The sequence below is a fragment of the Callorhinchus milii genome, unplaced genomic scaffold (genome assembly GCF_018977255.1).
Source record: "Callorhinchus milii isolate IMCB2004 unplaced genomic scaffold, IMCB_Cmil_1.0 Scaffold17, whole genome shotgun sequence".
In the NCBI taxonomy this organism is placed as follows: Eukaryota; Metazoa; Chordata; class Chondrichthyes; order Chimaeriformes; family Callorhinchidae; genus Callorhinchus; species Callorhinchus milii.
In genome coordinates, this window is record NW_024704758.1 from 3,784,185 (window position 1) to 3,809,412 (window position 25,228).

A 25,228-nucleotide genomic window follows, 5' to 3' on the forward strand; every position below is an offset into this window, starting at 1 on the left:
TTATATTTAGTGTTATTTCGCTGCGGAACTGGTGATTCTGTTGGAACTGGAAACACCCATCAGAGCATCAGCGTTGCGCTGGAGCTGCAATGGGAGTGAGTGTGAGTGGAGTGAGTGTGTGTGAGAGTGAGTGGAGTGAGTGGAGTGTGTGTGAGAATGTGAGTGGAGTGAGTGAGAGTGTGAGTGTGTGAAAGTGTGAGTGGAGTGAGTGTGAGTGGAGTGAGTGTGTGAGAGTGAGTGAGTGTGAGTGGAGTGAGTGTGAGTGGAGTGAGTGAGTGTGAGTGGAGTGAGTGTGAGTGGAGTGAGTGTGTGAGTGTGAGTGGAGTGAGTGTGAGTTAACGACAGGTTCCGGCCATCCTCAGTGCAGTGCTGCAGCACCGACCCCCCCCCCCTCCCCTCCGTGTCGCTACGTGACCGACCACACGGCCGCCCTCGCGGTGTCAATCACAGCCCCGAGACAGCGTGACGCCGGGACTTAAATAGGGCGGCGCGGCGGGAGGGGCCGTCACTGCGGAGCCCGAGAGCAGCAGCGCAGCACTCACCAGGTAATGCACTCACACTATATACACATATATATACACATAACACCAGGTAATGCACTCACACTGTATACATATATATACACATAACACCAGGTAATGCACTCACACTGTATACACATATATATATACACATAACACCAGGTAATGCACTCACACTATATACATATATATATACACATAACACCAGGTAATGCACTCACACTGTACACATATATATACACATAACACCAGGTAATGCACTCACACTATATACATATATATATACACATAACACCAGGTAATGCACTCACACTGTACACATATATATACACATAACACCAGGTAATGCACTCACACTATATACATATATATATACACATAACACCAGGTAATGCACTCACACTGTACACATATATATACACATAACACCAGGTAATGGCACTCACACTGTATACATTTATATATATATAACACCAGGTAATGGCACTCACACTATATACACATATATACACATAACACCAGGTAATGGCACTCACACTGTATACACATATATATATATATAACACCAGGTAATGGCACTCACACTATATATATATATAACACCAGGTAACGGCGCCCACACACACTCACACACGTGTGTATGTATGTGTATATATATATATATATCATGTAACAGCGCACAGGATGAGAGCTCTTCCCCACACACACACCGGCAGTCACTCTCCGCTGTCCCGTCACTCGCGTGTCTTCTCCGATCGTGTCCCAGTAACCGCTCTTTTTTGTTTTTTTAAAAAAATCAGCTTCGTGCGTGAATTGTCAAATCTGTCTCCGCTGTGGTTCAGCCTCTCTCACCCCCCACTCCAACCCCCCCACCCCCACTCCACCCCCCCCACCCCCCCGGGCATTTCTATTCAGTCACTAGTGACTATAACACGGTTTCTCTGCAATATGTATCTGTAACGCTCACTGTGAGATGTCTCAAGAACGTCTCAAGATGAGGCGCTATATCAAATGCGAGGATTATTGTGAATCCGCTCGTGTAATCAAACACTGAGCTAAACACGAATTATATTGGACGCGATTCCGGAATATGAACGCTGTTCAGGGCTGTACGTTGACCCACAGATTGCCACGTGACCGATGAATTAAGTCGACGGTAATCTGCTCTCGGCTTCCGCCGTGCGGGTCCGCAGGCTGTATCGCTGGGTGCCGCTGGTCAGCGCTGAGAGCCTGGGGAGCGTGGGGAGGGTGGGGCAGGGAGAGCCTTAATAAACTAATAATAACTAATAATAATCCTTGCATTTGATACGGCCCCTTATCACATCGTTGAGGGGTCTCGAAGCGTTTCGCAGGATATACTGTGAAAGGATAGTGACTGTATTTTGTGGGCGAAACGGGGCAGCCGACTGCTCACGGCGGTGTTCCACACACAGTTGTGGATTTTTAGGAAACTCGGAAAGTGTACAAATTCACCAACTCTGTCTGCATCACGATGCATTTACAGCACCACTAAGATCAGCTCTATCATTGCTAGACATGGTTCCTGCTCTCCACACTGTCTCAGTCGTGCGCGCGCGTGTGTGTGTGTGCACGCACGTGAGAGAGTATGGTAACTGAGACTAGTGTGTATGGGGGGTGAGAGCCGTGTGTGTGCGGGGGAGGGAAGAGCCTGGTGTGTATGTGGGGGGAGGTTGGTGAGAGCCTGGTGTATGTGTGTGTGTGTGTGGGGGGTGCATGAGGGTGTAAGGTAAGTGCCTGGTGTATGTGGGTGGGGGAGGAGATGGGGGTGATAGCTTTGTGTGGGGTAGTGGTGAGAGCCATGTGCGTGTGGAGGGCGGGGGGGGGGGGGGGGGGGTTGGTTCTGCTTTCACTAAAACCATGCAGCAGTTCCCTGAGGCCACGCAAGTTAATTACCACCTGTATTCTCAATGTTCGGCAAATGTGAAGATGTGTCCGAAATATATTCCATAATAATAATATACTAAAAGGCCACATTGTGAAGTGAAGGTGCTTTCCTCTAAACTTCTCCATGTCTTAATCTGGTGTGTAACCTTTAGGCAGCCATCTTCCCTCTATCTCCCGTTGCTTCAATTTGCTAAAGGATGCCAGAGGAACCGTGTGTGTGGGGGGAGGGGGGTTGTGTGGGTAGTGCTTTACATGGAGAGGAAGATCTCAAAATGCCTGATTAACATAGTGTCTGGACAAACAGTGGACTATGCAGGGGAAAGTGAGATTGGTTGAAAACCAGACTGGGCTGAAGAATAATGGTGTTAAGAAAATTTTTGACAGAGGAAGGAGTGAGTGAACAAGTGGAAATTAGTTTTGAAGCGTTTTGAGTCAACCTTGTGTCAACTGTTGCTGCAATTTATAACCGTATTGCGGAAATGTGAGGGTTTTCCAAAATGAGTGTTGCATCTTACGTATTGCAATTACATCTTAGCTGTTGCAATTCACAATGACTTTGTGGTAAGTGGGATTAAGTGGAAATAAATGAAGTGATTACCTCCCCCTTAGCCATAGTAGCCAACTCTGAGATCCAACAAAAGAGGTTTGTCTAACATTAACCAGAATTACCTCCTCCCTTTCCTGAGTCGGCAGTTGATTCCCTCCCACCTGCGGTCTCGTTTCTGTTCACAGCAGCTACAGCAGTCGGTTCTGCCTCCACTAAAACCATAAACTATCACAGCCCAGAAATGAGCCAATCGGCCCATCGACTCTGTCCTGGTGCTTTTCTCCAAGCGCACCACATAAACTAATCCCGCCCTCTCGTCTTTTACATTCCTCTTCCAGAAATCCGTTTAGTGCCTCCTAAATAATCAGTGATTGCTTCAGCGTATCCACTCTCCACGTCCTCTGACATTTTCTCTAACTTACTCTTTAATTCCTTTGTGTGATGGTAAGCCTGTGTGTGCCTTCTGGTTGCTGACCAGCGGAAATGCTGTGCAACGGATTACCCCGTTGTCCTGGTTTTACTTTTATCTGTTGGGGCCCCGGTCAGTGTTGAGGCTCATCTCTGGACATTCTACCTGTGCCATTGCATAGGAATTCAAAGTTTGAAAAATGCCAACTGACACCATTTGCCAGACAGTAGTTTACAGCACAGCGAGAGGCAGCTCATAACAGCTCACTGTGTACTAACCCGACTGCGTTTTCCTCACTAATAATAAGCATTGTTATTATCTGCCCCAACTTTTCTTTTCAAAAACCCTTTAGTGTTTTCCTTGTAAGTGCAAATCAGTCCCTTTCGTTCACTGTCATGGACTCGCCTCCAAAACCTGAGAAGGTCAAATGTGGTAAGGAGCGACTATTCTCAATATCTATTTGTGTAAAAACACCTAGATTTCTCCAATCCCCCCTCCTCCTCTCACTGGTCTCCCCAGCTCCATCATTCACAGAGTCCAATTGATTCAACAACAACTTATAATAATAATCCTTGCGTTTGATGTAGCACTTTTCATGTCTTCTAGACGTCTCAAAGCGCTTCACAGAATATACTGTAAAGTGAATTGACTGTGAATTTTGTGGGTGAAACACGGCAGCCAATTACGCACAGCAGTGTCCCACAAATAGTCATGGATTGAATGACCAAGTTATTTTTTTTCTTGAGGGATTAACTAGCACTTATATAGCTCCCTTCATGCAGGGTACTGTCTCAAAGCGCTTAACAGTGACAGAACCTGACTCCGAGCCTGTGGGGGAGGGGAGGTTGCCATAAGCACGGTTGAAGAGGAAGGTTTTCAGGCGGGACTTGAAAAGGGGGGAGAGGGGGGGCAAAGCGGAGGGATTGAGGGAGAGTGTTCTAGAATTTCGGGGCATAGTGGCTGAAAGCGCGGCATCCAATGGTGGGGCGGAAAGTGTGAGGAACGAGAAGGAGCCCGGTGCCAGTCGAGTGGTGGATTGGGGAATGAGGAGGTCAGAGAGGTAGGGAGGTGCCAGAGAGTGAAAGGATTTGAACACGAGCATGAGGATCTTGAAGTCGATCCGTCCGGTGATGGGGAGCCAGTGGAGCCTGGGCCAGAACTGGTGAGATGTGGGTATGGAGTTTGGTCCGGGTCAGTATGTGGGTGTCAGAGTTCTGAATGAGCTGAATCTTTTGAATAGTGGAGCTGGGGAGACCGGGAGAATTGTGAACAACAACGGGTCCAATACCAATCCCACCCTCTGCCAGTCTGAGTAGTTACCCTTTACTCCTACCCTCTGTTTTCTGTCCTGTAGCCAGCCAGCTTGCTATCCATTCTGCTACTTTTCCCCTGACTCCATATGCTCTGACCTTATTCATTCATCTATTGTGTGGTACCTTATCAAACGCCTTTTGGAAATCCAAATATTGCATCTACTGCATTACCCTTGTCTACTCGTTCTATTACCTCTTCAAAGAACTCAGTGAAACATGTGGAAGTTTACCCTGTATCTGCAGATGACGTCGCCCAGAAGGATTCAAAAGTTTGCTGCTCGTATATACCAAACTCCATACCCTCCCACATTATTCCGCAGTCAATCACTTTTGAGAAGATTGGATGTGGAATATTCAAGGTCATTCTCAGGATTCCTGTCTCTCCTGCTGCTGCTGGGTGTAGCAATGTTTCAGGGGAAGATTTGATCCTCGACCTTTACTGGATTGGGTTGAGTACAGATTGGTGATGGAATAGATAGCGATTTTGTCTGACTGGGTGTACATTACTGACTGGCTGGACTGCATCCAGTATAATGGAGGTTATGGTTGAGATATGGCCTGACCCACCCAGCAGGATAGCTGTTCAGTGCCTCCAGGACTGTGGGAGCTGTTTTAACTGACATCAAACCTGTGATCTCTCTGTTTTCGAGCCCCTCTGGGGTCCTGGCCTTCTAGGTCCCTTCAGAGGATGGAATTCCTCAGGCAAGCACTATTCCCTGTGCCGGAATCCCAGGTATATTATATGACAGCTTTAGTGGCCCTAAAGTAAATGGCAGCCATGGCCTGGGATTACATGGGAGCGGTGGAAAGGTCAGAGCCTGATATAGACGTGGGCTGCTCTTTACAGCCACGGGTGACAGGCCTGTTTGGGACTAAACTATGTAACCTTTCAGGGTGCCCTGGCTGTCACCTTTCTGTAACAACCCCCCTCCCACGCACCCTCATCACTAATGTCTCAACTATAAAGTTTAAAGGTTGGGTTCAACATCTCTGCAAAACCCCTGGCCTATTCTCTGGGATAACCTCATGGCCGTTTACAGAAGCTTGTGTGCACATTAGCTACCAGGTTTACCCATAGACGGTCCCTTGCGACATTTTCACCTTAAATGCTATAAGAATGCAACCATTATCTACACGAACAGATAGCTGTTTCCCTTGTCCCGCCCCCATTTCCTGTCCTTATCCCCTGCCTGTGATTGATGGCAGCCTGGAGATTTGCCGCAATAATAGCTCAGACCAGCCTATAGCTAGCATTACCGGCACCAGCTCAGCTGCCTCTTCACGGGATCTGCTCCGCAGCGCCGGGTCAGGGATTCCCTCTGCCTCCGCTTCTCTCCCTCTCTGGGCTCTGGACACCCTCAAGGCTGCCTCGGTGTACACCGCTCCCTTTGTGGGCTTCCTCTTCCACCTCGCTGTGACTTGGGTGCATCACAGTCTCCAGGTAGGGTTGGCAACCACCAACACACACAGCGTGGCAGCCGGTTTGCACACATCAAGCATAGCCCACTCTACCTGAGCTCTGGAGCAGTCAGCTCTGTGGAGAGGAGGGAAACAGCTGCCATTCATTCAGCATAGCTTGTGACAGCGGCAGGCAGTTTATAGGCAGTTCCGAATGAACGGGCAGTTGCAGTCAATCACAGACAATGCCATGGCAGGGGCTAAGGGCAGGAGACTGGGGGGAAATAGCTGCTCATTCATTTACAAAAAGCTTTTATAACATCTAAGGTCAAAATGTCTTGGGGGCCTGTTTTATAGATAAACATGGCGGGCAATTTGCACACATCATGGCATTGATTCCCCACCCCCTATACAAATGTAATGTTGTTAATGTAATGATGTTGTTGTACAGGCAGGGATACTGGGAGCAAACTGGGGGTGCAGGAAGCTGTGTTCAGCAAAATTCCTTTTCAGTTTTTACTAGTTTGACAATCATTGCGCACTTGACATGAAGTGTTTGCAGCTTGTGAAACAGGAAATCGAGCAGCAGCCGAGTCACTGGGGTTGAGGTTTGGGGGATGGGCACCGAGCGTAATCCTTGGGAGAGAGGAGCAGCAGCAGCGAGTGACTAAGCTGGAATTGTACTCCACATTCCCAGGATGTGCTCATCCGCACGTAGTTCCCTGCAGCAACCCTGACCCAGTTACTGTGCAGACAGATTAAAGAGTGATGGATTCGTTCATGCAGGCACACACCACTCCGCAGCTGCTGTTGGTTTGAACCTGTATTTTAACCCTATTATAGTGTTAGTTCAGGTGACTATACTGTGGATATTTAATATGTACATGCTCTTAGGTAATGCCATGTATACGTGCATGTATGTGGGTGTGACTCTCTCTCATACACCTGATTGCAATATTCCCATCCACGTTTCAGTTAGTAGACTTCTGACTCTTTTGCTCTGCTCCTGGCCAACAATCCCCCAAGTAAAATCAATCATTTGCCTCATTGTTGTGCTTAGGGCAGAGCTTCATGCAAATAACTGCTCTGTTTGCCTACAAATATCGTCACGTCACTGGGCAGTGTTCATCTGGGAAGCATTTTTGATTTAAAAGATTGCTATCCGTCCTTCGGGTGAGACGTTAAACCGAGGTCCCGTCTGTATGTTCAGGCAGACATGAAAGATCTCATGGCACTATTTGCAAAGAGAAGGGAGTTTCTCTCTTCTGGTGTACTGGTCAACAAATCTCCCCCCCCACCGGCCTCCCCATTGCACTAATATATTGCTTCCTGTTTGTCTTCCAGTCAAAATGGCCACCACCAAGGAGAAGCTGATTGGCAATCTAGTGCCCCAGGGAGATGAGGCACCGCGCAATAAGATCACGGTTATTGGAGTGGGCGCTGTGGGGATGGCATGTGCCATCAGCATCTTAATGAAGGTGAGACTCTTCTCTGTCAGTCTGTATATTGGGTCCCTATCAAGTCCTTCCTTTTTGACTGCTCTTTTGGCCATCATTTCCCAAGCCCCTCAGATCCCATCACTATGTTGGGTGCAAACATTAGACTGTTAAGCGTTTTGGGACGTCCTCCCAACATGACCGGGGGGGGGGGGGGGAGGAAGGTTGCGGTGGTCGGAGTCTCGTTCTTTGGTCTGCGAATACGAATTGCTGCTTTTTGTTCAGAACCTGGCGGATGAGTTTGCTCTGGTGGATGTGATGGAGGACAAGCTGAAGGGGGAGATGATGGACCTCCAGCATGGCAGCCTCTTCCTCCGCACCCCGAAGATCGTGGCCGACAAGGGTAAGTGTGGTCTTCTTTGGTCTTTTTTCACGTAGCAAATTCTTATGTTCTATTCTAAATTCCATCCGTCAACGAGTCAGTATCAAAAGAACATGAATAATTGAGGATTATCACAAGTAGAAGGTATTTTACACGGAGGGTTAGAATGTGAAATGTCTTGCCATACCACCAAATAAAGGAATCGGTTACTTTTTGGATACTATAAATTTTTTAGTGAATGGGATTAGAGTCGAGAACTCCAGTGGGGGAACAAGTATAGACATGATGGGGAGAGAGCAGGGAATTGGATTAGAGAGCTCCAGTGGGGAGTGAGCACCAGCGCACATACTATGGACGATGGGAGAAGAGCAGGGAATGGAATTAGAGTAGTAGATGAGAGAGCAGCAGCACAGACTCGAAAGTACTGAAGGTTGTAAACTCTGCATTGGATAATGCACAGAGTTTACAGCCTTCTCTATGCTCTTGTACTGGACAGATTACAGCGTCACCGCTGGCTCTAAGCTGGTTATCGTGACTGCCGGGGCCCGTCAGCAGGAGGGTGAGAGCCGCCTCAACCTGGTGCAGAGGAATGTCAACATCTTCAAATTTATCATCCCCAACGTGGTCAAGTACAGCCCCAACTGTGTCATCCTAGTGGTGTCCAACCCAGGTCAGTGCTGGCGCGCGTGTGTGTGTGTGTGTGGTGGGTGTAGGGGAGATAATATGGGGAGAGTTGTTGCGTTAATCTCTCTCTCTTTTCCACCCCCACACCCCAGTTGACATCCTGACTTACGTGGCCTGGAAGCTGAGTGGGTTCCCGCGGCACCGTGTGATTGGCAGCGGGTGTAACCTGGACTCTGCACGTTTTCGATACCTGATTGGCGAGAAGCTTGGCATCCACAGCACCAGCTGCCACGCCTGGGTCATTGGCGAGCACGGCGACTCCAGTGGTATGTCCGACATTGTGGGTGGGGGCGAGGGAACAAAGTGGGGGGGGGGTGGGGGGAGTGCCAGAATCTGGCTCAATGTTACCACACAGCATCCTTCCTCGCTGCTGGGTTTAGAGCAGCAGTCAGGTGCCTAGTGCTCCTCCAGATTTCCTTACCTCTGTGATCTGCTCGGACTCTTGAGACTGCACTGCTCCAGGTGAAGTGGAGTCTTGGTGTGACTGTTGGTATTAACGCTGCCTCCTCTCACAGTGCCGGTGTGGAGCGGGCTGAACGTGGCAGGTGTGTGCCTGCAGAAGCTCAACCCTGACATCGGGACCGATCAAGACAAGGAACATTGGAAGAAGCTGCACAAGGATGTGGTGGACAGGTGAGCACCTGAGGTCAGCGCTGATTCCTCACGCAATCAGTGGGGAGGGTTTTAGTGAAGTGAAATGTCTGCAATTTAAAGAATGGCTTTTAATAAGGAATTAGACAAAAAACTAACAGGAGAGCGAGAGTGCAGGTGAGCAGGACTGACACACCACAGAAAGCCAGCACCCCTGCAAAACTCTAGTCCTTCCCTTTGCTCTGGGCTTGTTCATGGCTTCCCGGTTATGGTCATCTGCATGGTTAGGGTAAAGCACGACTGGTATAATGACATTCTCTGTGTCCAAAGGCACATGGTGTAGGACTGAGTCTGAGCAGGAATGACTGGGATTTGGTCTTGTACTCAGCCCAACTCCAGAATGAGGAAAACCAACAGTATAAGGTGTGAGCTAGTCACTCTTTGCCGGATTGTGTGTTAGATGTCTGGGAAAGACTTGGCTTTGGGGCAGAATGCTGTTGGGGAAGCAGAGTGTGACTAGCTCTTTGCTGTACTGTCAGGCCAATATCTGTTTGCTCCTGACTCGTGCTGTGGTTGGGATGTGCTGTGCGTTCGAGTCTGGAGCTGGGCGAACAGGGAATTTGTGTGATTGCATTCGATTCGCAAATGAGGAAATGAATCCATGCTCCGGTTGTATCTCCTGCAGTGCTTACGAAGTGATCAGGCTGAAAGGCTACACCTCCTGGGCTATCGGCATGTCTGTGGGAGACATGGCCGAGAGCATCATGAAGAACCTGCGGAGAATCCACCCTATTTCCACTATGGTCAAGGTGAGCGGAGCAGTTGGGGGCTGGGAGAGGGGGTTGCAGTGTCTCTCACCTGTATCTGCAACAAGTCCTGTGTTACTCCCACTTCATCACAGGGATAGGTTCCACTGCTGTGTGATTTGATTTACAGGCATGTGTATACCTGAGGCAAACCTGCATGAGGTGCTTAGCTTGTCACCTGTGCTGCTGTTTGGTTACAGCAGTGATACCAGAGCCTGGTTCCTTCATGCAGACTTCCCTACCAACACTGTACCTGTAAATCCAGGTGATGGGAACTGGCCCTATAAGGGTGGACCTGCTGTTTCAGGTGGAGGGGCAATGTTTTGAGCAGGAGCATGTTGTGGGAGTTTGGGGAGGGGGTGGGGGGCGCAGAATGGCTTGAATTGTAATGCTGAGTAACCAGTGCCCTAAGCTCTACCTCTGTGCTCTCTGCTCACCAGGGTTTACACGGAATTTCTAATGAAGTTTTCCTGAGTGTCCCTTCAATCCTGGGAAGCTCAGGAATGACCGACATTGTCAAGATGGTGCTGAAACAGGAGGAGGAGGCCCAGCTGGTGAAAAGTGCTGAGACCCTATGGGGTATCCAGAAAGATCTGCAGTTTTGAAGCTCGTCACTGTAACCTGTCGTGCTGGCTGTAGCCAATGTTTCTGTGGGCTGCTCGTGGTGTTGTCCTGTGTCGTCCAGCGAGACATAGTGACCGCATCTTTGTGACAACTTTTGCTTCCCTGAAATAGTGACCCTTTCACTAGACACAGCTGAGCACCCCCCACTGGCCAGCAGTCCTGCGTGCAATCACAAATTCCCAGTCAACCTGTGTCTTCCACACTGAGCAGCTCACAGCTGTCACAATGTCTTAAGTATTTGTGTGTAGACTATCAACTGTGTATCAAGCGTCTGTTGTAGGGAAATAAAGTAAAGAACTCCCAACTTGTCTTCTGGGACCTTGTGTGGCATCAATCTACCAGTAACTACAGCTCTACCTTAGCACTGCACTATAATGGGATATTAGTGACGAGGTGAAGGCAGCAGTGCCTGACAGTAACTGGCTACAGGTTACCCCAGCCGCTGGCAACTCAACTTCAAGTAGATCAGATTGGAGCTGTAATTCTTTCATTCAAAGTCTTCACTACCAACTCACCATTACACTGCAGGCACCACTCACTTAGAGCCGCTTCACATTGTTTGGAAAATTTGAACATTTGCAATCGGTCACTGATTGCAAACGTGAGACACTCACATTTACACACTTGTAGACATGCATACTCAGAGTTGCGCTCACTCACACTCATACGGAGACACATGCAGATGAAAGAGACCACACAAAATCACAACAGCGTGGTTTCAGTGTGTAGGAGAGGGAGTGGGGGTGTAGTGGATTCAGTGGCAAAATTTTGACCTCACTTTTCTATTGGCCCAGATCTTGAGCCATTCTGCCCCAGAAGGGAGTGCTTCCCTGACTGAGCCCAGGTCACACTGTCTTACCCCAGCCAACTCCCTCCTCTCCTGCAGATCCCGTTACTTTCCTGTTATACTGTACAGTGCAGAGCCGGCAGCCGGGAAAGAGACTTAGAATATTCAAAGAGTTTAATCTATTTCCCACCTGTTGGGGAGATACAAAGGACTCAAACAAACAGCAGAAAAATAGTGTGATTTAAAAGTTGAAACATTTACAGTTGTGGATATGTAATAACTTAGCCTATATTCCTGCCAGAAGACGCCTATCCCTGGTCAGACAGACAGCAGTGAAGGAAAGCCAGAGCTCAGTGAAGCAGCAGGGAGATCAGTAAAGGTCGCTGAGCCCCGCCGTCTTCCTGGCTTTCTGCATCAGCGCTCGGAGCTGGAACTGCTTCCTGGACAAGAGACGCACGTGCTGCAGGGAGAGAGTGAGCGAGAGGGAGAAAGGGGGCAAGATTACTGTCACTCCGTGCTGGCAACTTGGTCGAGGGATGGGGGGGGAATTCATTTCAAGGTGACCTCCTGTCACCGAATGGCGTTCCGTCAGTCAGCCCCACATTCCTCCTGTAACTGTGAGCAGTCCTCACTTTTATCAACTTACAAACTACGGAGTATTAGTGGAGTATGACAGTGACCTGGCCTGGGCTCAGAGTGCCCCCACTCCAATTCACTCAGCCCACCAGAGATACACAACCCCCACCTCCTTTCCTCACACCATGGGAGACCTCACCTCTCCCCCAGCCCCCTCCTCACAGGAGAACTACCCCTTCATCGGTGACCCACCTACCTCCCCCATTCCGTTTCACCCACAAAATACACTTTACTGTATATTCTGGGAAGCGCTTTGAGACGTCTCGAAGACGTGATAAAGCGCTAAATCAAATGGAACGATTATTATTCATTATTAAACCCGTGTCCGTGGAATCCCCACGTTGGCTTGGAGCTAACTGACCTTTAAGAAGACGTCCAGGTCGATGACTCCACCCCTCAGGGCTTCTCCCAGGTAGAAGATGGTGTCCTCGATGGCGTTCTCCTCAGCGTAAAGGTTGAGGATCTGCCTGTAGAGGGGGGCGGTGGGCACCACCACCTCATCAATGTCGTTACTCTCAGCCTGGTTCTCCATCTTCTCCAGGGCCTGGCTCAGCTCCTCGTCCTTCTTCCGCAGCATCTCCATGTTATGGTCTACGTCAGCCTGAGAGAACAGCGGCAATTACTGCACAGCAGCTCACACTGGACACAGCACATCTGTTGCTTGGCAAATCCTCCACTGGCTGAGATCCCATGGTCAAAACTGCCACAGTCCTCAACACATTCCCTTCCTCAGTTCAGGAATAACATTAAATTGTTGTTTGAAATATTTAGTTGCCCAAACTTCTAAATGTGCACAGCAGCCAATGCCGGTTATCCACACTGTTTGATTATCCACAATCAGCTCTGCTACATGCTGAAGATTTCAGTCAGGTCTAGATTATTATATTTGTGACCAGAATTCCCAGCTAATTCCCAGGAGATGGCTGTCAGGCAGGTATTATTCCCTGAATACTTCCAGAAAGGCTCACAACGTAGCTCACTAAAAGGCAATAGCGACTTTTAGGGCTTTCACTGAACAACTAGTGAATATTCTCCTGATGAGAGGTACGTTTTGCTGGGGAGTGGAGTTCCAAGATGTTGTGCCTGGCAACTAGAATGTCAGAATCAAGCCCATCCTCTGTGCTGATCTTCAGTCTGGTTTCTGAGCCAGGTGGGTCCACAGGACTCCAGGGCACTGCTGATGACAGCCCAGCACAGCCGGCCTGGCTCATTGGCAGGACATGGAAGGGCAGACCAGTCACTGGGGGCAAGGTGTCATCCCACTCCGCTCCTGTTAATCCTGCTAGCCAAAGGGGTAGGGGGTTCATAGCTGGACAAGCAGATGGGAAGTTTGCCAGTCACAGTTCTAGCTGGTTACTTTCCAGCAGCATTAGCTGGTTAGACCCCAACCAACCTGGGATCCCCATGCCTGGGATTGCCAACCTCTGCGTACCTTTCTGGGATTTGGTTGAATAGGACACGTCCCTCTTGGGAGAGAGGGCATTCCATTGGAGACATACACACAATCCCATTCACTACCTCAAACTCACAATTTCCTTGTCCAATTGATGGACCATCTCCTCCAGCTTCTGGTGACCTTTCTTCAGATCCTCTTCGGTGCGTTTCAGGGCGTCCAGTTCGGCCTGAGCGCGACCCATCTCCTCCTTCATCCGCCAGCGCAGCTTGTCACTGACCGCCGAGATCAGTGAGGCCCGGATCGTGTCCTCACCGATAGTGCCGTCTCTACTAGGCCCTGCAACACCGTGGACACAAGGCACTTCATACCCCTGGCACTCTCTACCCCATGCAGCCCCTCAAGCCCTCGCCTTAACTCACCCCACGTCCCCAGCGTGCAGTGACTGTTTAATTTGTAAGCGAACATGGCAGTCAATTTGTCCATGGCAACCTCCCATAAACAGCCATGGAGTGAGTGACCAATTTTATTTGGGAGATTGTTGGCCAGGACACCGGGAGAGAGACTCCCTTCTCTTTTTGAATAGTGCCATGAGATCTTTAACATCCACCTGAACAGGCAGACGGGAGCTCGGTGTAACATCTCATCCGAAAGCACCTAACAAAGCAGCACATGGCCAGCACGGCCCTGGGTCAGTCCAGACTGTGAGCTCGAGTGTCCGGCTTGAACCTCTGACTGAGAGCAAAGAGCGATGGCAGGCAGCGGAGCCAGGCTGACTGTCCAGGGATGAAAGCAGCTCTTTCCGTGCCGATTGCCGGTGGGAGTCTGAGCGCCTATGCTGGGGCGGCTGCACTGCCCTGACAGGCACGTTTAATTCCATCAGCAGATTGTGAACGAAACCTTCACATTTAAGTTAATCAGCTTGGGTTTCCTAATCTGGATACTGCAGTCAGCTCGACTCCTGGTCCTGATATAGCCGAGACCATTACAATTACAAAGCCAAGAGCACTGAGGCAGGGCAGCCCCCTACATAGACTCCACCCCCCCAACCCCAACTTCGAGGCAGGAGTTTGACGAAGACCACAATGCTGTACAGATCTCAAAACCTACAATAATCTCCCATCATCAATTCTGTGGTGTAAAATCATAGACAAAAGGAGGCCATTCAACCCTGTCTCTATTCCCTCCTTCAAGCCTCTACTTCCCTCTTGAAACCCAGAGTGGGCCCTGCCTCCACCACTTCACTTGGCGCGATGTTCCATCAAACTGCTCAACCACACCAAATTATCATCACATTATTTCCGAGTACTTGACTGTGAATTACTTTCCCTTCTCTTACCAGTGTTGGGGATAGCGGGCTGGCTGGGGTAGGGGGTGTGCTGTGCGGAGCCCGCTGCAGTGGGGTAGGGGGCAGGTGAGGCGTAGGAGAACACGGGAAAGCCTCTGTAACAGCAAACACAGGGTTAACTCACTCATCAAATAACAAGACGAGGTTCAATCAAACAGTGCGGGTTACACATCAACAGGCACGTTAGACAGCGAGCGAACATTCAGCAACTCCACAGTACTTGGTGTCTAGGTGTCATATATGTGCATCAATTTGTGTACTTGTGTGTGACATTGTAATTGCATGTATCATTATGTGGGAGGGTATATGTATCATTCTGTGTGCATGTGTAAAACATTGTGTTTGTGTCTATCATTGTATGTGTTTGTGTACATATCATGTATGTATGCGTTTGTATGTACATATGTGCGTATTATTTAGTTTATGGGCTTAGCATAGTACAAGCTATTGCTTGCTGTAGCTGCAGTAAGCAGGGCCCTACCCTGGGTTGGTGTGGGCTGGTGGGTATGGTGTGCCTCCAGCAGGCATTCCGGGCATATAGGAAGCTACGATAGAAAGAAAACAAGCCCATTAGAATGTCAATCAACTAAACTTATTAACTAACAACTGTAAACTCTGTTCAACCAGCTCTAGCAGCTCTCACACCGCAGGCTGACATTCCAGTACAGTGCTGGAGCCACACGAGATTGTCAGCCGTGTTGTCCTTCAGATGAGACATTAAAACCAAGGTCCTGTCTGTGCCCATTTTGGTAGATGTTAAAGATCATTTCATAAGATCAACGTTATTGGAAAAGCAAAGGGAGTTTCTAAGCAAAGGAAGCACTCTGGGAGGCTACCCTACATGAGGGGGATGCTACATAAATGCAAGTTGTTGGTCGTGGTTTTCTCTATTCCATTGATCTGCCAACAATCCCCAGATAAATGTGTCATTCACTCTGTGGATGCTGTGAGACACTGCTGTGCTGCTTTTCACTACAAATACACAGTCACTACATTTTTCAGGAAAAACTGTGCAAAGATCTTTGAGACATTTTAACATGATGAGGCATAAAGTCAAATAATCCCTTTAAAAAAACAATAATTTGGCCACTCAATCTACGACTGTTTGTGGGATACTGCTGTGCGCAATTAGCTGCTGTGTTTTGCCTACAAATATATAGTTAATTCACTTTGCAGTATATTTTATGAAGCGCTTTGAAATGCCTCGAAGACGTGATAAGGTGCTACATCAAGTGCAAGGATCACTATTATAAATACACATATGTGTGTAATGTGCTGAACTAGACAACAGTCTAATGCAATAAACCCAAACTACAATAAACATATAATCAAAATGATCCACCAATCAGCTGAAGTTTCACCTGAACTGTGATATAAAAATAATCTTTAAAATTGATACAGCGCCTTTCATTCAATCCACAACCTTCTGATTCAAAGGCAAGAATGTGCGTGACTGCATCAGGCTCAAACGTCAGATAAGATAAGCCCTCATTCAATTGCACAATGCAGGTATGAAAAGCCAGATCACACACATAAAGTGTTCTGCTCCCAGGTAACAAGGCCACCTTTGTTGTGTTAGTTAACACTGCCAGGCCTTCTGAGCATAACCCTCCACAAATCACACAAACATTCACAATGTTTGCTCCTTGCCCAGCTACACTACCTCCACCCCAGCAGATGAACTTCAGCATCTTCGCCCTATAACCTCCACATACGCCGGTGTCCTAGCCTCACCTCGAGTCTGTAATTCCCTGGAATACTACACTCTCCACCAAATCTGCCTGCTACACCCCCTATCTCCGGCTAACTAACAGCCCCCCAACCTCTCGCCCCCGCTCTGTGGAACTCTCTTTAAACCCCCCCGGCCTTGCAAACCTTTTCCAAAAAACAACTATGACTGAAATTTTGTTCATTTCCCTCTGCCCAAGCTTCCGCTCTCCCCTCCCACTCCCTCTCTATAAAGCAATTTGAATGGAAATTCCCAGTTTGCACATGGAATGCAGAGTTAGTTTGTTTGCAGACCAGTGACAACTCACCAGGCCAGTACCTGGGCTGAAGGGGATTAGCTGTAATGAGAGGCTGGGTAGACTGGGGTTATATTCCTTACGGCAGTGGTTAAAGGGTGATCAGATTGACGCATGTTAAATAATGAAAGGAATTGACGGGTAAGAAGGCAAGGTCAATGCTTAAAACACACCAAGACACAGACAGGGTATTGAGCGGCCTGACAAGAGGACAGGCGTTGAGATTAAACAACCTGCCAAAATCTAATAAACCGGTGGAACAGGCTGGATGGGCCTCATGTCTATGTGCTCCTGTATCCCTTCTCTTAAGGGCAGTGAAGGATTTCTGTGCGTGTCAGGGAAAGAAAACGCAAATCACTTTGAGATGGTTATCTACATGAAAGTCACTATAAACACGAGTTGATATGTGGGCCATTCTTTAAATCATTTACTAGCTACTCTTTGTCTTGTCTGATGTTTTACCAGGAGATGTCACTAACGGTCACACTGCCAACACTATCACTCCCTCATTCTCTTGCTTGCACTGTGACTGTCTCCTATACTGTTTAACTCTCTCTCATCCAAACAAGATCACAAGATCAGATCAGATGAAGAAGACCCTTCGGATCATTTAATCTCAACCCTCCAGAAACCCCCCTCCCCCTCCATCATGGCATCAAGCTGATTTTTTTTAAGAATGATGAACTCGGAGCTTCAAACCACACCCCACACCCCCACCCCATGAGCTCCAAACACTCCTCGATCTACAATTGTTCAGGTTTCACTCACAGTCCACAGCCCAGAACTACCTGCCTTTACCCCACACAGCAAGAGCTGGATGATCCCACACCCTGCCGGCCTCTTTGTATGACGCCATCTCCCCTAGTGTAGTGGATTAGTACACTAGCCTGGCAAGTGAGAGGACCATGGTTCGATTCCTCGATGGGGTGAAAGCTTAAGGCAAGTTTCCTTACTGCATACGTCTCTGGTTACCTAGCAGTAAGTAGCAACTCGGTTGTTAGTTTTGGCGAAGGTAATAATCCCTCAAATAAAAAATTTGGTCACTCAATCCATGACTGTTTATGGGACGCTGCTGTGCGCAATTGGCTGCCGCGTTTTCTCCACAAAATATACACTTTATGGTATATTCTGTGAAGCGCTTTGAGACGTCTCAATGGCGTGATAAGGCACTATATCAGACGCAGGGATCATTTTTATTCTTATTAAATTGTATTTATAAAGACCCTTCACGTCACAAGGCAACACAGCGACTCTCTGAGTTACTCACTCGTGGGGGGTCCCGAGGGCTGGTACTGGGGGTAGCTCGGGGGGGCAACCGGCCTGGAGAACACTGGCGGCTCCTCACCAAACATCACAGTCATCACCTCGATCAGCCCGTACAGGTCTGAGTGCGGCTGCGGGGGAGACACACGACTGTAAACACATTTGGTGCAACAACCTGCATTTACACAGCACCTTTCACATCAGGAGGACATCCCCAGGCGTTGGACAATCAAGGGTTTGCATCCGAGCTGGGGGTTGGAATCAAGAGGTTTGGAGGGTAGGGAGGGTGGGGGTGGGAAGGTGACCGAAGGTACAGTTGAAGAGGAAGGTCTTGAGACCAGCGCAGCTCAAACCTTTAGAATAAATCCTACCCTTATCACATAGTGTCCCACTGTAAGCCAAGAGAGAGGGGAGGGAAGAGAGACAGAAATAAAGCAAAGAGGCAAAGATGGAGACAGAGAGTGAGAAGGGGAATAGCAAAAGGAGGAGTGAGAAACAAAGAGAGATCAGAGATGGAGAAACAGAAACAAAGAAGATGCAATAACTGAGTACATAGAGATGCGTTCCTCCAGGGAAAGAGTGGGCATTCCAATCTGACAATTTGTCTCTGCGATTTCCTTGTGTAAGTGGGATCCATGGAATTCTTAGTTTGGTTTGGATACTCCTAAGCATGGTGATGGGTTTCCACATGTGTCTGTCACCTGGCTGACCCAAAACAAAGGAGAGAGATAGAAAAACAGAGGAGAGGAGATGTACAGAGAGAGAGAGAGAAACATTTCCATACTCACTTGAGTAAGGCAGCTTATGCAAACTGTGGTCGCTGATGTACCACAGTGTGACCCTGACATATGATCTGATCCTCCCCACTCCCATTCCCCCCGCCAGGGCACGGGACTCACATGATTCCACTCGTGCAGGTACGGGAGATAGAGTTTTCCGCTGCCGTCAACGTGTTTGCCTGTTTTGATCATCATGGTGCTGGTGGGTTTGACAAAGCAGATGGGAGAGTTGTAGGGGTAGGAGTCCAACAGCCAGAGACACACAGGGATATTGTACGTGTTGCCTGAAATGGCACAAACAGGTCAGAGCTGCACGCGTGTAACACACAACTTAACAACGCTTCATAATAAAAATCCTTACATATCATACAGCTGGAAGACATCTCAAAGCAGTTCACTGTAGAGAGGAACAACTGTATTTTACAGGAGAACGCGTCAGTCAATTTTGCACACGTCCCACAAGCGGCCAAGAAGTAAATGACCATTTTATTTTTAGCTAGGACATTGGGAGACACCCTCTTCTTTTCGAATAGCGCTGCGGGATCTTTAACGTCCACCCGAACAGGCAGACGGGGCCTCGGTTTAATGTCTCATCTGAAGGACGGCACCTCTAATGCTGCGAGTGCTCCTCAGGCCCTGCACTAGAGTGTCAGCCCAGAGAGGGGGGGAAGGTGATTGATTTTCAAGAACCTACCTTACCCTCAGCCCTCATTAATGCACCAATCACGCTCTGGTACCACATTCCTCCCCCGCCCCCTCCCCCTCACTCCCATTAACATGCTGTACACTGGCCCCGGGCATCTCGCAGGTGAACACTAGGTGTAGGTGCGATACTTCTTACCTCGGTAGTTGACCGGGATGGTCCCTGTCAGGCTCATCAGCTCCCGCTGTGTTCCGTCAGTGAACACTGTAATCAGACAGGATTACCATTAGCACCAACCTTAGCTCACCAGGAGTCAGCGAGGGGCATTCCCCCGGACAGCAAGACCCCCACTTTCCCGGACAGCGAGGGAGCCCCTTCCCCGCCTTCCCTTCCAGCACAGCAAAGGCTCTCCTTTTTTCTTTGATGATAATCTCAGTGTCACTGAGTAAGAAGCTCTGAGCTGACCGGCCATGATTATTGGAGGTTTTACAGATCCATCTGCTGGACAGCGCTGGAACTTCAGCTCTAAACTCTCAGAGTGACAGAAATTTATCTCAGGCTTAAAATTTGACAGTTCTTTTTATGAAATGACAATTGAGGCTAAATTGAAAAATGCTCCAAATTTATTTGAGGTCAGTCTTGACACACAGAATTTGCATTTAATACAGCACCCTTCACACAGGAGAATATCTCATACAGACGCCAAACAAGGCAGAAGGGGGAGGAGGTAACGTTGGATGCGACCAAAAGGGTAGGTTTTATAGCAAGATTTCAAGCCAGGTAGAGAGAAGCAGAATAGAGATGGAAGCAGAATAGAGGGAAGGAGTTCAAGAAGTTGGAATATATAATAATAATAATCCTTGCATTTGATACAGTGCCTTATCACATCGTTGAGACATCTCAAAGCGCATCACAGGATATTATGTAAAGTGGACTCACTGTGTATTTTGTGGGCAAAACTGTTTGCACGCAGCAGTGTCCCACAAACAGTTGTGGAGTGAGTGAGCAATTTTATTTGGTGGATCATTGGCCAGGACGCTAGGAGAGAGAAACACTCTTTTCTTTTTGAAAAGTGCCCTGGGATCTTCAACAATCCGGCCAGTGTTTTAAAGTACCGTCGTTGCCGGCTGTCTTTCTGTGCATATGCACAGTGAATGCAGGAGTCCTGACTGGAGTGGGCTGCAATTTTATGGCCTGCTGTATTATAACGAGATTCCACTGTACATTACTGAAAACATATCACGTGTTTAGCAATGGAATGTCGGAATCGAGCCAGTCCTCTGTGACGGTCTTCAGTCCGGTTCCTGAGCCAGACGCATCCGCAGTACTCCAGGGCACTGCTGATGGCAGCACAGCCTGGCTTATTGGCAGGACTTGGAAGGGCAGAGCAGTCACTGGAGGCAGGGAGTCATCCCATTCAGCTCCTGTTAACCCTGCAAGGTCAGCGCAGGTCGGGAAGAGGTGTTTGTTCAGACTGGACAACACGTTACAAGAAGTGTACAGCACAGAAACAGGCCACTCGGCCCAACCAGTCTATGCCTTACTACCTCCCACACATTACTTACGATTCCCTTCTCCCTCAAGTAAAGGTCTAGCTTCCTTTTGAATGTATCTGGAGATAGATACATGGAAGGAATCATGTGGTCTATTCCTGCCAGAAGCTGCGACCTTGTTGTTGGCATTTTTCCCTTCACCTCACTCACCAAACAGCCATCTGCTTGACTGAGTGCTGTCCAACCTTTCACTACCCTCAAGTACTCTGGAACATCACCCTGTGTGAGGGGTGCTATATAAATGCAAGTTGTTGACCTGCTCAGTGATCAATCCACTCCACAGTGTTAAAGGTCTAAAACTGCTGGAACAGGCTTAATGGGCTGAATGGAGAGGTGAGAGAAGGGATTGAAAGGATTAAAGGCTCTTTAAAAGCCGCGATGGGCCGAATGGCCTTCTCCTGAAGCGTAAACGTCTATCATTCTGTGAGAATAGAGGGGTGAGATTGAAGAAAATAGGGAGAGTGCGGAGACTCAAGTGGAGTTCTCAACACTTGCATAGCCCTGTTGGGGCAAATGACCCATTTCCTCGTCAAATCACTACCCAACTCCACTCAACTCCAAGCCCCAGATGGTCACCTTTCTATCATGTTGTATGGCTGTCAAGGGCTATGGTAAGCCTATTACTCACCATATGTGTCCATCACAGGCTTCAGGTCCTTGTAAATGGAAGTGACAGCGAGGATTTCCCGCATTGTCAGCTCTTTGTACTTGTACTGCAACACACAAGCCGTCACACCTCAGTGCCCACCGCCAACACTGACCACCTCTCAGGTCAACTCTCCAACCTCTGTTACAAACCCCATCTCACTTTCTCTCTGTGCCAATCTCGTTCTGACTCTCACTCACTCTCTCCCCCCCTCACTCAGTGCAAGTTTCCCTTCCTCTGCCAGTCTCACACTCATTCTTTGCCAGTCTCTCTCTCACGCAGTGCCAGTCTCCCTCACGCAGTGCCAGTCACCCTCACGCAGTGCCAGTCTCCCTCACGCAGTGCCAGTCACCCTCACGCAGTGCCAGTCTCCCTCACGCAGTGCCAGTCTCCCTCACGCAGTGCCAGTCTCCCTCACGCAGTGCCAGTCACCCTCACTCAGTGCCAGTCACCCTCACTCAGTGCCAGTCTCCCTCACTCAGTGCCAGTCTCCCTCACACAGTGCCAGTCACCCTCACTCAGTGCCAGTCACCCTCACTCAGTGCCAGTCACCCTCACTCAGTGCCAGTCTCCCTCACGCAGTGCCAGTCTCCCTCACTCAGTGCCAGTCTCTCTCAGTGCCATTCTCAGTGCCAGTCTCTCTCAGGGTCACCACCAGTGCCACCCCCAGTGCCACCCCCAGTCTCAGTGCCAGTCCCAGTGCCAGTCCCAGTGCCAGTCCCAGTGCCAGTCCCAGTGCCAGTCTCAGTCCCAGTGCCAGTCTCAGTGCCAGTCCCAGTCCCAGTGCCACCCCCAGTCCCAGTGCCAGTCCCAGTGCCAGTCTCAGTGCCAGTCCCAGTGCCACCCCCAGTCCCAGGGCCAGTCCCAGTGCCAGTCCCAGTCCCAGTGCCAGTCTCAGTCCCAGTGCCAGTCTCAGTCCCAGTGCCAGTCCCAGTCCCAGTGCCAGTCCCAGTGCCAGTCCCAGTGCCAGTCCCAGTCCCAGTGCCAGTCTCAGTCCCAGTGCCAGTCTCAGTGCCAGTCCCAGTCCCAGTGCCACCCCCAGTCCCAGTGCCAGTCCCAGTGCCAGTCCCAGTGCCAGTCTCAGTCCCAGTGCCAGTCTCAGTCCCAGTGCCAGTCCCAGTGCCAGTCCCAGTGCCAGTCTCAGTCCCAGTCCCAGTCCCAGTGCCAGTCCCAGTGCCAGTCCCACCCCCAGTGCCAGTCCCAGTGCCAGTCTCAGTGTCAGTCCCAGTGTCAGTGCCACCCCCAGTCCCAGTGCCAGTCCCAGGGCCAGTCCCAGTGCCAGTGCCAGTCCCAGTCCCAGTGCCAGTCCCAGTGCCACCCCCAGTGCCAGTCCCAGTCCCAGTGCCAGTCCCAGTGCCACCCCCAGTGCCAGTCCCAGTCCCAGTGCCAGTCCCAGGGCCAGTGCCAGTCCCAGTGCCAGTCCCAGTCCCAGTGCCACCCCCAGTGCCAGTCCCAGTGCCAGTCCCAGTCCCAGTGCCACCCCCAGTGCCAGTCTCAGTGCCAGTCTCAGTGCCAGTGCCACCCCCAGTCCCAGTCCCAGTGCCACCCCCAGTGCCAGTCCCAGTCCCAGTGCCAGTCCCAGTGCCACCCCCAGTCCCAGTCCCAGTGCCAGTGCCAGTGCCAGTCCCAGTGCCACCCCCAGTGCCAGTCTCAGTGCCAGTCCCAGTGCCAGTCCCAGTGCCAGTCCCAGTGCCAGTCTCAGTGCCAGTCCCAGGGCCAGTCCCAGTGCCAGTCCCACCCCCAGTGCCAGTGCCAGTCCCCCAGTGCCAGTCTCAGTGCCAGTCTCAGTGCCAGTGCCAGTCCCAGTGCCAGTCCCAGGGCCAGTCTCAGTGCCAGTGCCAGTGCCAGTCCCAGGGCCAGTCTCAGTGCCAGTGCCAGTCCCAGTGCCAGTCCCAGGGCCAGGCTGTACCTTGGAGAGCTGTTTCTTCAGGTTACTCTCTGACATCCTCGCGGCCTCTCAATGTTTCTGTCTTTGTTTCTGACCCGGAAATGATCAGTTTGTCTTCTCTGCGCGTGCGCGAATCCACGTTCACGTGATCACCAGCTGACCGTGTGTGTGCGTGACGTCACTCTGATACAGTGACAGTGTGCGACAGTGATACAGTGTGTGATAGTGATACAGTGTGTGACAGTGATACAGTGTGTGACAGTGATACAGTGTGCGACAGTGATACAGTGTGTGACAGTGATAGTGTGCGACAGTGATACAGTGTGTGACAGTGATACAGTGTGTGATAGTGATACAGTGTGACAGTGATACAGTGTGTGACAGTGATACAGTGTGTGATAGTGATACAGTGTGTGATAGTGATACAGTGTGTGATAGTGAGATACAGTGACAGTGTATGATACTGAGATACAGTGACAGTGTATGATACTGAGATACAGTGACAGTGTGTGATACTGAGATACAGTGACAGTGTATGATACTGAGATACAGTGACAGTGTGATGGAGATACAGTGACAGTGTGTGATAGACAGATACAGTGAATGTGTGAGAGAAATAGTCAGTGTATGATACTGAGATACAGTGACAGTGTGTGATACTGAGATACAGTGACAGTGTATGATACTGAGATACAGTGACATTGTGATAGTGAGATACAGTGACAGTGTGATAGTGAGATACAGTGTGATAGTGAGATACAGTGACAGTGTGTGATAGTGAGATACAGTGTGTGTGATAGTAAGATACAGTGAGTGTGTGATTGTGAGATAGTGTGTGATCGTGAGATACAGTGACAGTGTGATGGAGATTCAGTGACAGTGTGTGATAGACAGATACAGTGAGTGTGTGAGAGAAATAGTGTGTGTGATAATGAGATACAGTGACAGTGTGTGAGTGAGAATAGTGACAATGTGTGATAGAGATACAGTGTGTGATATAGTGAGATACAATGACAGTGTGTGATAGTGAGATACAGTGACAGTGTGATACACTCTTATCACACACCCGATAGAAAAATAATTATTTGTGGAGGACAGGTTTGTAGGGCTATGGGGAGAAAGCGGGGAGTGGGATTGATTGGGTAGCTCTTTTCAATTATTATTAATTCAAAGAGCTGGCACTAACACGATGGGCCAAATGGCCTCCTTCTGTGCTATATAATTCTATGGTATATTGATGGTGTGTGAGGACCTATTGTTGGGTGACCAGGCTGCTTGGCTCAGCACTGACCTAGATTAGTAGATGAGGAAACCAACCCGTAAATAGATTGTGACAGGACAAAAACATGCCAGGGTTTACACTCCACACAAGCCCTAGCAATCCTCTATCCATCTATTCCCTTTCCCCTAATGTCTGAATCAAGTTTTCTCTTAAATACATTGATGCTTTTTGCTTTACCACAGCTTCCGGCACTGAGTTCCACATTGTGTGAATAATAATAATCTTTCCATTTGATATAGCACCTTATGACATCTTCGCAACATCTCAAAGTGCTTCATAGAATATACTGTAAAGTGAATTGACTGTATACTATCTTCCTAAAATACGTTTTTCCTAAACTTCCTATTAGATCTGTTACTGGCTAGCTTAT

At 49.2% G+C, this 25,228-nt stretch overlaps 2 protein-coding genes across 4 annotated transcripts; one reads left to right on the forward strand and one right to left on the reverse strand.

The window, feature by feature from the left end:
- Positions 1–507: 507 nt before the first annotated feature.
- LOC103174835 (L-lactate dehydrogenase A chain-like) lies at positions 508–10,923 on the forward strand. 3 transcript variants are annotated; one of them, NM_001292749.1, is given in 8 exon segments: positions 508–545; positions 7,438–7,571; positions 7,815–7,932; positions 8,408–8,581; positions 8,688–8,861; positions 9,111–9,228; positions 9,872–9,995; positions 10,433–10,923. In NM_001292749.1, coding segments are annotated over 7 exon segments (1,002 nt in total). In that variant the 5' UTR covers positions 508–545; positions 7,438–7,442; the 3' UTR covers positions 10,598–10,923.
- Positions 10,924–11,559: 636 nt separating this feature from the next.
- Positions 11,560–23,696, reverse strand: tsg101a (tumor susceptibility 101a). Its single transcript, XM_007887408.1, has 10 exons — positions 23,598–23,696; positions 21,671–21,755; positions 19,688–19,753; positions 18,967–19,130; positions 18,072–18,198; positions 15,262–15,325; positions 14,772–14,875; positions 13,569–13,771; positions 12,401–12,640; positions 11,560–11,863 (listed from the first exon to the last, which is right to left on the reverse strand). Exons 1-10 carry the CDS (start codon positions 23,631–23,633, stop codon positions 11,774–11,776), a joined length of 1,179 nt encoding a protein of 392 aa, XP_007885599.1. The 5' UTR covers positions 23,634–23,696; the 3' UTR covers positions 11,560–11,773.
- Positions 23,697–25,228: the final 1,532 nt, after the last annotated feature.